Source organism: Alosa alosa, chromosome 16 (genome assembly GCF_017589495.1).
Source record: "Alosa alosa isolate M-15738 ecotype Scorff River chromosome 16, AALO_Geno_1.1, whole genome shotgun sequence".
NCBI classification, from domain to species: Eukaryota; Metazoa; Chordata; class Actinopteri; order Clupeiformes; family Clupeidae; genus Alosa; species Alosa alosa.
In genome coordinates, this window is record NC_063204.1 from 17,547,647 (window position 1) to 17,558,433 (window position 10,787).

At 40.9% G+C, this 10,787-nt stretch overlaps 1 protein-coding gene across 1 annotated transcript in view; it reads right to left on the reverse strand.

The window, feature by feature from the left end:
• The window catches only part of waca (WW domain containing adaptor with coiled-coil a), a 36,726-nt gene extending 26,316 nt beyond the window's left edge, over nucleotides 1–10,410 (reverse strand). Inside the window, exons 1-4 of the mRNA XM_048266404.1 lie at nucleotides 10,174–10,410; nucleotides 9,938–9,971; nucleotides 8,821–9,013; nucleotides 2,043–2,134 (exon numbers count right to left, since the gene is read on the reverse strand). Of these exons, the coding sequence (XP_048122361.1) occupies nucleotides 2,043–2,134; nucleotides 8,821–9,013; nucleotides 9,938–9,971; nucleotides 10,174–10,214 (360 nt within the window). The 5' untranslated portion in view covers nucleotides 10,215–10,410. The remainder of the gene's footprint in view (nucleotides 1–2,042; nucleotides 2,135–8,820; nucleotides 9,014–9,937; nucleotides 9,972–10,173) is intronic.
• Nucleotides 10,411–10,787: the final 377 nt, after the last annotated feature.

Consider the following 10,787-nt stretch of genomic DNA (forward strand, 5'->3'; position numbering starts at 1 on the left):
AGTCAGACTGACTTAAAAGCGCTAAGATTGGCACCTTACACTAAACGATCTAGGATTTACAGGAGCGCGCCGCGACTCCAGTAAACTCCCATGATTTCATTCTGACTTTGGAAATTTAGTTGCCGACTGAAATCGCTCAGGCTAATATGATCATTTTGACAGATTCGACTGAGATTCGGTAATTTAATTACCAAGTCGACAAATAAGGACCATTCTTCCACGACGAGTCCTCTTATGTCTTCTATGCTTATGTCATGGTCACCATTTTGAACATATTCAAGCCTCGTTTTGGGCGACTATGTGACATAAGTGTATGGCGACTGTGTGAAATAAGTGTGCTACTGCTGCTTTTGTCATGTGACCAGTATACAAACTACAATCTCAGTGCTAAGATGTCATACTTTCAGCAATTTCAAGGCAATACTTTGGAGGACCACTGAGTCACTGCTTGTTGAAATAACTGCTCTCCTTTACCAAAACGATTAAGTGTTGAAGGCTTTGAGGCAAAGATCCCATCACATTTCCTTCCATGAGTCATATCATAACCTGTGTTTGTGTGCTTGCATACAAGCACATACACAAAAGGTCAACAGTTTAGTCCTGTAATATGCTTGGAACATCGAAAAATTATGGTCCTGCAGATATTAACTGAAGACAGGAAATGACCTGACCAGGAAATGACCAGAAGACATCACTGTCTACATGTCTGTTAGGGGTGTGCAAAAAAAAAAAAAAAAAAAAAAACCATTCACATTTGTATCGCGATTCAAGCTCTACCGATTCAAAAACGATTAATAGAATTCCAAAAATCGATTCATATATTTTTTCCGTTTTGTAACGCCATTTAAACTATTTTCCTGAAAGAAGTTTAGCTCGCCATTCCCATAGATGGCGCCGCGTCCATTTTACATTCTTGACGCCTGGGCACTCTTTACTTGACATAATGAAAAGTATGATTTCAACAGAGGTAGCCCATAGCTGAGGTAGCCTAGTCGGCGCAAATGTGTGTAACAGACCACTGTCAATGGTCTGTCAATGACGGGTTTCATTGAAAGTAGACGGGTGGATCAGCTGAACTGTAAAGAATGCATAATACAAGTTCAGTGTTGTGTGTGGCGAACTATTTGTTTCTCAGCAGAAGCCATGAAACGGGAAAAGGACAACAAATCGATTTAAGACATAATTTATTAACACTTTGAGTGCTAAAAACGCAATATTGCGTTTTTTGTTCACATGCGTTGAATGCCAAAATCTTGCGTTTTTAGCTTCTTTTTTTTAATTACGAAAATAGACATTCTAACACACCTTATGTGCGATTTTGGGAACTCTATGATGAATAGAACTGAAATAGATGATCGAAAAACTCATGAAACACACAATCTGGACATTTTATCATAACTCGGCTTTTGATGGTTTTGATGGTCGAATCAGTGACGCATGCACGTCAGGTCAAAATCAGGCCATTTATTTTCACTAGGTGTCTTTACAGGCAACACTTCTCAAGGCTCTGACAGCGCATATTTCATAAAAGACGCTATATCTTCATTTCTAGAAAAAGAAAAAAAAAAAAAAAAAAAAAAAAAATTTTTAAAACTAGCCACTGTTTACTTTGGGATTTCTCAGGAACAGAGGCATGTAGAAATAAACGGTTTGTACCCACGGAGACCGTAAAGTCTCACCTTTTAAACAAGTCATAGTATGTGTCCATAGCTCTAACATAGAATACGCTGTGGCTATACAAAAATCGTCAATGATCTAGATTGCTGGCACTCTGGGCCAAAGCTTCCGAAAACAGCACGGCATTCAAAGTGTTAAGTTGTTTTTCTATGCCCTGTTGGTATTTTCCTCATTAGGGGACAAGAGCATTACAAAATAAAGTATGCATTAGCAATGTAGCTAGCTCAGTGGAGGAGGAGCAATATTAAAACACACAGCTAGCGTATTCGTGCACTGGTGGCTAACTCACTAGGGAAGAAAGAGCATTACAACATGTCTAGTATTAGCATGCGTGCTGGCAGATAGCTCAGTAAAAAGGTACTCACCGTGTCAGCCGTCCTGCTGGGGTTGGAATGGGAGTTGGCGCTGTGCAGAGCGCTGTGGTTGTGAGAGTTCTCCTGAGGGGAATAACTGGTCCCTGTAAAAACACATAAACCCACAACACAGAGACAGTGTTAGACAAAAGCACAACTCAAAATATAACCAAACACACAGAAAAGCACACAATATCAAATATCACACAAGCATAGACAATTTGAAAATATACATTACATGTGTAAAACTACAGACAAAATAAGGAACCCTGAGGCAGCTGAGGCCCTGAATCTTTACCGATATCCTCCCCTTCTTCAAAGGCAACTCTGTGCTAGGGACTGAGACACCAACGTAGGTATGAACGTTTTATACTCCTGAAGAGCTATGCTTCAACAGAACCTCAGACGGTGCAACTGTCAGTTTTGTGTAGATGTGTTTTGCTAGATTACTTCATACACCGATTTTTTTTTTCTCAGAGAAATTATGGGGTAGCTGCATGCAACTGACTGCAGCGTCCATACCATACTCAAGTCCAGGCCCCAAAGAAACCCAGGATTGAATCACACCCAGTCATTTCTCGATATCACATCATCTCTCTTTCTCTCTCTCTCCCACTCACTTCCAGCCACTCTTCACTTCACTTTTGCTGACATATAAATGACTAGGTGTGTATATTTTGTTGACTAGCAGTGTACACACTAACAATGTCTTTGTTAAAGTGAAATTGGATTTCCTAAATCTTGGTGGAAGCAACCTTTAATGCAGACGCAACCCAGGTCAGTAGTACAGTTAGAGTGGTACAGTACAATTAAAAATAAAAGGGAATAATGTTCCCCAACATCAATTGCATCAGTAATATACGTGTAATTTTCAACAGACTAAAACTAGGACTGTCAAAAATCCTTGTGGCACCATGCATTTTAATGGCTCTTGATAGAGATGGCTTTCATCATGTTTTTAACAAGACCAAATTAAAAAGTGTCAGACAACCAGACTGACATGTATTTTTTCAAAGATTAACAGCACCCACATTAACAGACCTCAAGTGTCTCAGTTATCACCATCATTCAACCAGCAACACAGAAATCTACAAGCCACTGGCACCAGCATCGTTTCTAAGGTGCACTATACATATCTGTCATCATCCAAACATTAAAACACAACTGAATTTTAAAAAGTGTTAGCTCCACTAGATTTCTAAGTGACATGTTCTCATCGAAAAGCTATTATATGGTGAGAGTGTAGGATGAGAGCGAGACTCTGAAGCCACAGGTGAGCGAGTGGGAATGAAGGATGAACAGGTGGTCACACACAGACGGGTTGACACAGGGCTGAGACAAATGCATGGCTGTTGGGAACATGATGGAAGGGGCCGAGAAAAGTAACGAGAGGTGTGTGCGCATTAGGTGTGTGTGGGAAGAAACAAGTATACAAGTGCAAGTTTAAGATTAAAGGAAAGCAGCAGGTAGTCTGTGTGTGTCTCTGAGCAAGTGTGAGTGATAGACAAGTTAGCACAAAGGTACTGGGGGGTGGATGGGGCGGAGTATGCCAAGAGACTGAGGGGGCCACCAAGAAACCCTGCACCTGCACATAGCAGGGTTTACCCACCCCAAAACCACACACAGCCACCAGAGAACCATTACTATGGCAACCACGAGTCCAATGAGGCCCCCTGGGACACTAGCAGCTGTGTGTGTGTGTGTGGGGGGGGGGTGTCATCAGCCGTTGTCACACAGAGTAAAGAAATAGAGGGGAGAGCCAGACACAATAAGAAGTGGGGAAAGGAGGGGGGTTATAAGGCTAGCAAATCTTGCATCTTCTTCACACTAAAGTCGTCAGCAGAGCATCAACCAAAAGACTGGGACATCATAATGATGGGAGATTTAAGGCTTTTTTGGTTTTGTTCTCTAAAAAAAATGCCTGGGATTGCATTGCCTTTTGAAGCAGCAAGTATCCATCAAGATGAAGTAGACGTGTTTTCTGTAGAGGAAGTGGAAGCCTTTGGGTCTTGGGAATATAAATGAAAGTGAAGGGAAATATCCATGGCAGGCTGAGACTAACAAAGATGTGTCTTAAATGGAGAATAGGAAATGTTTTATTAGCGGGTTGAGTCATAACAAAATGATGCCTTTTAAATCCCTACACTAGGGTAATAGAGTTATGGTAACCCATCATTGAGACGCCTTTCAGCCAAATATGAGGCGAAGGGAAAACTTGGTGGCTTTAGAGAATCGATTTCAAACGCCAACAATACAGAATTAAAATGCCAGAGATGTGCGCATGTGCTCAACCTTAAAAACCAACACTGACTCGCCCTGATCTGCATTCATACCTGCATCAGTCCTCTTACCACACACCAGACACCTCCTATTGATCTCTACTGAGCTGTGGCTCTTTTGACATTGGAGATGTGCCCTCTCCATCTCTGGCCTTTAAAAGCAGCTTTTCCATTCAGCATTCTCTCAGGTCGCACTAAAATGGTGATTCCACACCATGCATTTCAATAGGATGGCCTCAAAAGAGTAGGCCTTTAAGTGGAACACTTTGCATGTATGACAAAGCTGACCATGACCATATTCACTCCAACGGGTCAAATGGCAGTGACCATTCAACTGATACATTTTTATGTGTTTTTAATATTCTGCTTAACATGCACAATGCCATAACTGTTAGCGCATGACAGAGGGATTGTGATCAACAACACAAAAAAGATTGGTAACCATCTTGCCTCATGCATGAGAACAGCAAAGTGTCAAAGTAAAGATCACAGTCTATTTAGACTCCAGCAGCAAAACTGACTGAAAGCAAAACTAAGGGAACTTTAAACACCTGGATCGAGCAGTTGAACTGGAGTATGAAGCATTTGACCTCAAAACAAGTTTTTTTTCGGTATATGAAAACACAGCAATCACACTCAGTTTTGGAACAAAAGAAATGAGATGGCTCATTTCCAATAGAACTCTAGAACAGTACATTTCGTATGGAACGTCCGTTAGAATTGAAGGAGCAATCTGAGTATTGTGAGCAGTTTCATCGTGCATGGATATTTGTTTACAAGTTTTGATCTACTCTGGCAGGCGTGGTGGAGCGGCGGTAACGTCACCACATCAATCGGTCGGCCCAGGTTCGCTTCCCAAACCTGCCATTGCATGCCTGTGTCGGATGAAAGCATCGGCTAAATACCAGTCAACTTTAACTTTAAATTCAGATGAAAATAATACAAACCCAGGGATAAGCTCAACATTTGCATCGACTCTGCATGTGATCAAGAACAAAAAATGGTCTAAAAAAACCCTAGAAACCAAATCGAGCCACTAGTTCTGTGCAATCTTGCTAACATACAAACCAACCCACCAACCAACCAACAGACAGGGTTAAAAACCTCCTTGGTGGAGGTGTCTATAAATATATGAAAACATATACTATATAGCCCAGATGATTTAAACAATCATAAAACACAACTCTTAAATTATTCTGTTGAGCAGAACACCAGGTCCAGGCCGTTGGCGCTGGGCTTGGTTCAGATTTAACAGTCACTCCTTAGGTGGAACACACATACAGGGTCAAATTAACTTTACGTGTTCCATCTCGGCACTGAAAACAGGCCCTAAAGGCATGAAAAGACTTGGCATAACTTACTGAATCATGTAAAGGACAGGCAAAAGCTACGGTGGTTTGGTGAGAATGCTGATCTGAATGCTTGTCGTCTGTTTAAGACAAACAATTGTGTCCAGGATTTTTAGATTCTTACACTGACAGACCACTTTCAACTTTTAAAAGTGCCCTGCCACACAAAACCATTTTCACTTGTATTTTTTTAAATGAGTTAGGTCCATGTGTTTGTGCCATGTCGTGAATGTGGAAATGAACAGCTACCTCCTCTATTAGCTCTAGCCAAATGGCTTCAGTTTATTTTTCGGAACAATGCCACAGGCTTTGCAAAAAGGTTGCTGTCAAAGCCTGAATCAGTAGGCTACCATCGCGGCAGTCTACGACCAGTGCCCAGTTCGTAAGTAAAACGTTATTGTCAACTCAAGGAAGTGTTATGTTATACAGGTGTAATGCACTCTCTAGCCTAGCATGTTTCATGGCATGAACTTAGCTTGGCTAGCACTCGAGCTTGGCTAGCTTAGCTTGGCTAGCACTCGAGAGGTAATAGCATATAAAAATCAAGAGCCAGGAGTGGAAGTCAGACAATGTTCATAAAGTTTGGGGAGAAATGAAAAAAAAAAGCATCATCTCCGGGGAGCAATTCTTCAAGACTTTCATCCTAACTCATAATGTCTAAAGGCCATAAGTTTGGAACATAAATTGGAGGTAAATTAATACCTTTACTACCTATACCACCACCTGCTGTGTAACTCCTACCATCAATGTTGTGCCAATAGGGTGTGTGTTCAGTGTAGAGAGAGATAGTTTAGTTAACATTGCATATAACAAGACATATGTTTGCAGGATGGAGCCGATTGAAACTAGGAGTACAAATTTGAAAGAAAAAAAAAACAATCACAAAGGAGGGAAGGAGAGAGAGAGATAGAGGGAGACCACACACACACAAAAAAAAGCCTGAACAAACTAAGGGAGGAGAAAGATGATGGAGGACAAGAGAACAAGACAGGGAGGTTTTGTCTGGATTAAATATAGCACAGGTTTTAAGCACATCCATGTATTTAATCATGCATAATTACACTGTCATGATTGGCACTCAACGTTCATTATCCAGAGAGGAGACGAGGGGAAGAAGCAGAGCCACCTCCTCCTTCCCTCCAGCACTGTCTTTATCAGAGTAACTGGTCCATCCTAACCTCTCGGTCACGCTAATGCACACATGCCCCAGATGTTCAGGCAGAAATTGATACGGTGAAGAGGATATATAGGCAAGGATATGAATAAATAATGAGCTGAGGTGGTCATCTAGTTCTGCTGGAGTGCGATGGGTAAGGTGCGCTTGACTGACATCGCTTAAGACTGGCCAAACATCCCCAGGAGAAGGGGGGGTCACTCGGAGGACAGATAAAAGTATTGATGAGGATATGAACAAGCTGCTTAAGCAACACAAAACCCTTTTATGTATATGTGAATGCTTGTCTATGTGATAGTAAACTGTAATGTACACTTGTATCTTGAGGCAGCATCTATGTGTGTATGTGTGTTATTCAGGGCTGTTATGGAAAACGGCACATTTTTCAAGTTCGGTGGGAACAAATCAGACTATTGTTAGCGATCAGTGACTAAAGAAGCAGGTCTCCAACTTGTATGCTAACCACAAACCATCTTCAGATGAAAAGTATTGTGCTTTGCATACTCTTTCACCTACATCTGCCATCATGTTGATTTGATACAATGGACAGTTAGGATCTAGTTTTCACCAATAGCTAACCAAAACTATGACGATAAGGATACCTATTGGAAGATGAGGGCAACAATGCATTAAGACTTGTGAAAGGAGATCTTTCACTTTCCTCTTATAAACCATTAGTACACTATAACGATAAGCAGGAAATCTGAAACCGAAAGGCCGAAACATGTGCTCTAGGACCACAAGAGGAGATGCATTTAATGAATGGGGGAACTCAAGGTTTAAGGCTTAATGGACATAACTATAGAATATGTCAAAACAGGAACATTCCTACCCCTTCAAATTTATTCACTGAATGAGAATTGGCATCACTATGGCAAGTTAAATATGAGGCATATCTTCTACAGCCTCTTGGGGGGACATTCACACAAGACCCTTTGGTCCAGACCCGAGTTCGTTTGGACTGTTGGTTCGATTAATTCGGTTAAATGTGAACACAGTCTGCCTAACTAGGGTTCAGACCCAAGACCAGACTCCACCTGAAAATGGTGGTCTGGGGAAAGGTTCGCTTGAATTCCGGTGAGGTTCACTTTGGTGTTAATGCTATCTGTTCCAAAACCAGGAAATAAACAGCGGCATTGCCAAGTGACATTGGTAAATAGAAGCTTGTGTTTATGACAGAAATGGACCCGGTGCACAAACAAAAATGTAATGTGAATGGAGAACTTGCTGGGGCAGGGCTGGGGAAATCTTCACACTGGCAAAGGATTAATGGTGCTATTGGAGATCTACACCATATTTGTATAAACCAAAGACTGTTACTAATATCTCATATGTGAGATGCTTATATCGCTTTGCTTACATACTACAATTACTATTGAAAAAAAAAAGTTGCGTACTCCACTTATAAGTCGTACTGACTGTGAATACATAATCATACAGAATACAGTGCTGTGACTATGATTTGCACAATCAAATTTCAGTGAAAATATTAACATTAAAACTAGAAAATATAAGCATATTATGGCCATAATATTGAGGGCATTCTATACCATGACATACCAAATCCCAATAATATGGATCTCAATAAGTATGGGCCAAGATCATTTGCATTACAGACTACTGTTTACAGAATTTCAGAATAGTGAATTTTACTTGGTTTCTATAAAGAGTATTCAGCAATGTCTCCGAGTCCCTGAGCTGCATTTGTGGATTATGGATATGTCTCTTGTTTCCTACCTATTGAATACAACATTGTACATTTGACAACATTTTCTACATGTCTATTTAATTGCCTCCATGCTATATTAAACAAGTGTCCCATCACATCACTATGTAGAGACTACCTGCACAAAATATGTTATGTGTTTTGAGACTTAACCCTTGATCAGATTATTTTTCAATTGAAATAGAAGTACTGGTCCATGATTACTTTGATAAAGGTAAAGACATTTAGTCATGTTAATTTCTGGACGTCTGACCATCCTTACCTCCATCCCTCTCTCTGCCTCGGTGTGTGTGGATCGCTTTCGCCCGGCCATGACTGGAATTGTCGGTGTGTTTGTTGTCTGGGCTGTCAGATCGCCGCAGGATTTTGCACGGTGGGGTGGCATCAGCAGGGTCTCGCATCTTCTCATGCCGGTGGTCGCTACCGGGGTGACTCTTCGATGAGTATTTAAGAGTCTGGGAAGACACACATTAAACACTCACAGCTAAAATGACGTTTATTGGACATAAAAATGATTTAAAGGGTGATGGATAATATCAAAGTCGGTAAAAGGTGTAACACTCTGTTCACCTAAAAATGAATGCATTGTGCACATCGTGAAGGAAATAGATGATGTTAGTATTGTGTGTTTACCGTCTTTATCTAGTTTAAAACATACAAAATAGCATCCAGTCGTGACTTGAGCTGGGGTAAAGACATGGCCGTAGTACGTCACTGACAAGCTAAACATAGCGATCTAATAGTTGCTAGAAGACTAACCTTAACGTTACGTGGCTATACTTTAACTTTACATGTCATTAGACAGCTGATGTTTATTTTTTAATAGACGACGGATTTAAGTGTTGTTTTGGTGAAACGTATTGACACCCGCCCAACAATTTTGACACATTCATCACGGTGTTTAGCATAAAACTAGTTGATGAAAAAAACATTATATGTTGGTGTTTAGCAGGGCAACATGTTCTTGATCTTACATATTTCAAGTTTATGAATGTATTTTATTGTCTGTCGTTCAAACTATGGGCCGTAGATATAGCTAATAACATTAAAAATATAAGCGCTGTCTAGTCGGTTGCAGTAGCAGCGACCGTCAACCAGGCCTCAAAGCTAACAGGCTATCTCAGTGCTCTAGCTAGCTAGCTAATAAAACTCGTTAGCAACATGTTATTGTCGTTATATTCGACGGCCAAAAACGCCTAGTCTAAAACAGAGACACAATTTCACTTCAGATATAGAAGTCAGTGTGTTTCTTGTTCGAATTAAACCGAAACAAGACACTTTTTGTGATATTTTCCGCACAGCGGCCTATACTGCCCTAAAAGCCTGTTCTAGAGTACCCCTTTTTTAATCTTATTTGTTTCTTGCTAGCTTGTAGCTACCTGATAGGGCTGTGAGTCCCTTCGATCGTTGCACCTGGAAAAGAAAAAGAAATTGGTTAGTTGGGTCAAAGTCGTAGATCATTATTGCAAGTCAGTGAATCATTGCAACAGCTGAAATTGCTTCCTTAAGTTTCTGGCTACTTATTTTGGTTTCAATAAAAATGGCGGATTGTCAAAGCGGAGAAGGGAAGGAGGAAAATCGGAATATAGCTAGCTTAAAACGTAGATCTGTTTACCCATCGCCGAGTCTCGCTGGTTTCCTTGCATACATTACCATCAATCCCGTGTTGGTGTGTGTGGAGCGGATGTGAAAGATAGTAAACTTATTTGTTTTGTTTTCAGGTTAAAGCCAATCAAGTCTGTTATATCAATAGTTTTTGCTATGTGAGTCTCTTCTCTTAGCATTCGCTAATCGGAAGAGCGCCCTCGGTCCATCTCTCACTCGCACACAGCAGACTCTGCCCCTATCTACGGAGATGAGAAGCTCAGCCCGACAGGCGCCCCGCCTCCCCCTCCCACATCGACATCCGGGACATTTTCACCCTCTCAAGTAGGTAAAACTCGGCTGGATTCAGCTGGCGTCCGAAAATGCATCACCCAACCAAACAAACCAATATTCTCATTAGAGTTATTAGGGCTATTTTATTAGAAATTAATGTAAAGCAAGGGAGAAGTAGTGCGACACATATCGATATTCCCATAATGTATCAATGTTACCAATTTAAGAGATTTCTTATTCAGTATGAGACCCTGGTTTGTCTATCATCAACAAGCTAAAAGTAGACTGCGAAACAGAGAAATGTCAGTGCCGTACAGAGAAATTGCAGAGCCGTATACGGCTTTGAGAAAC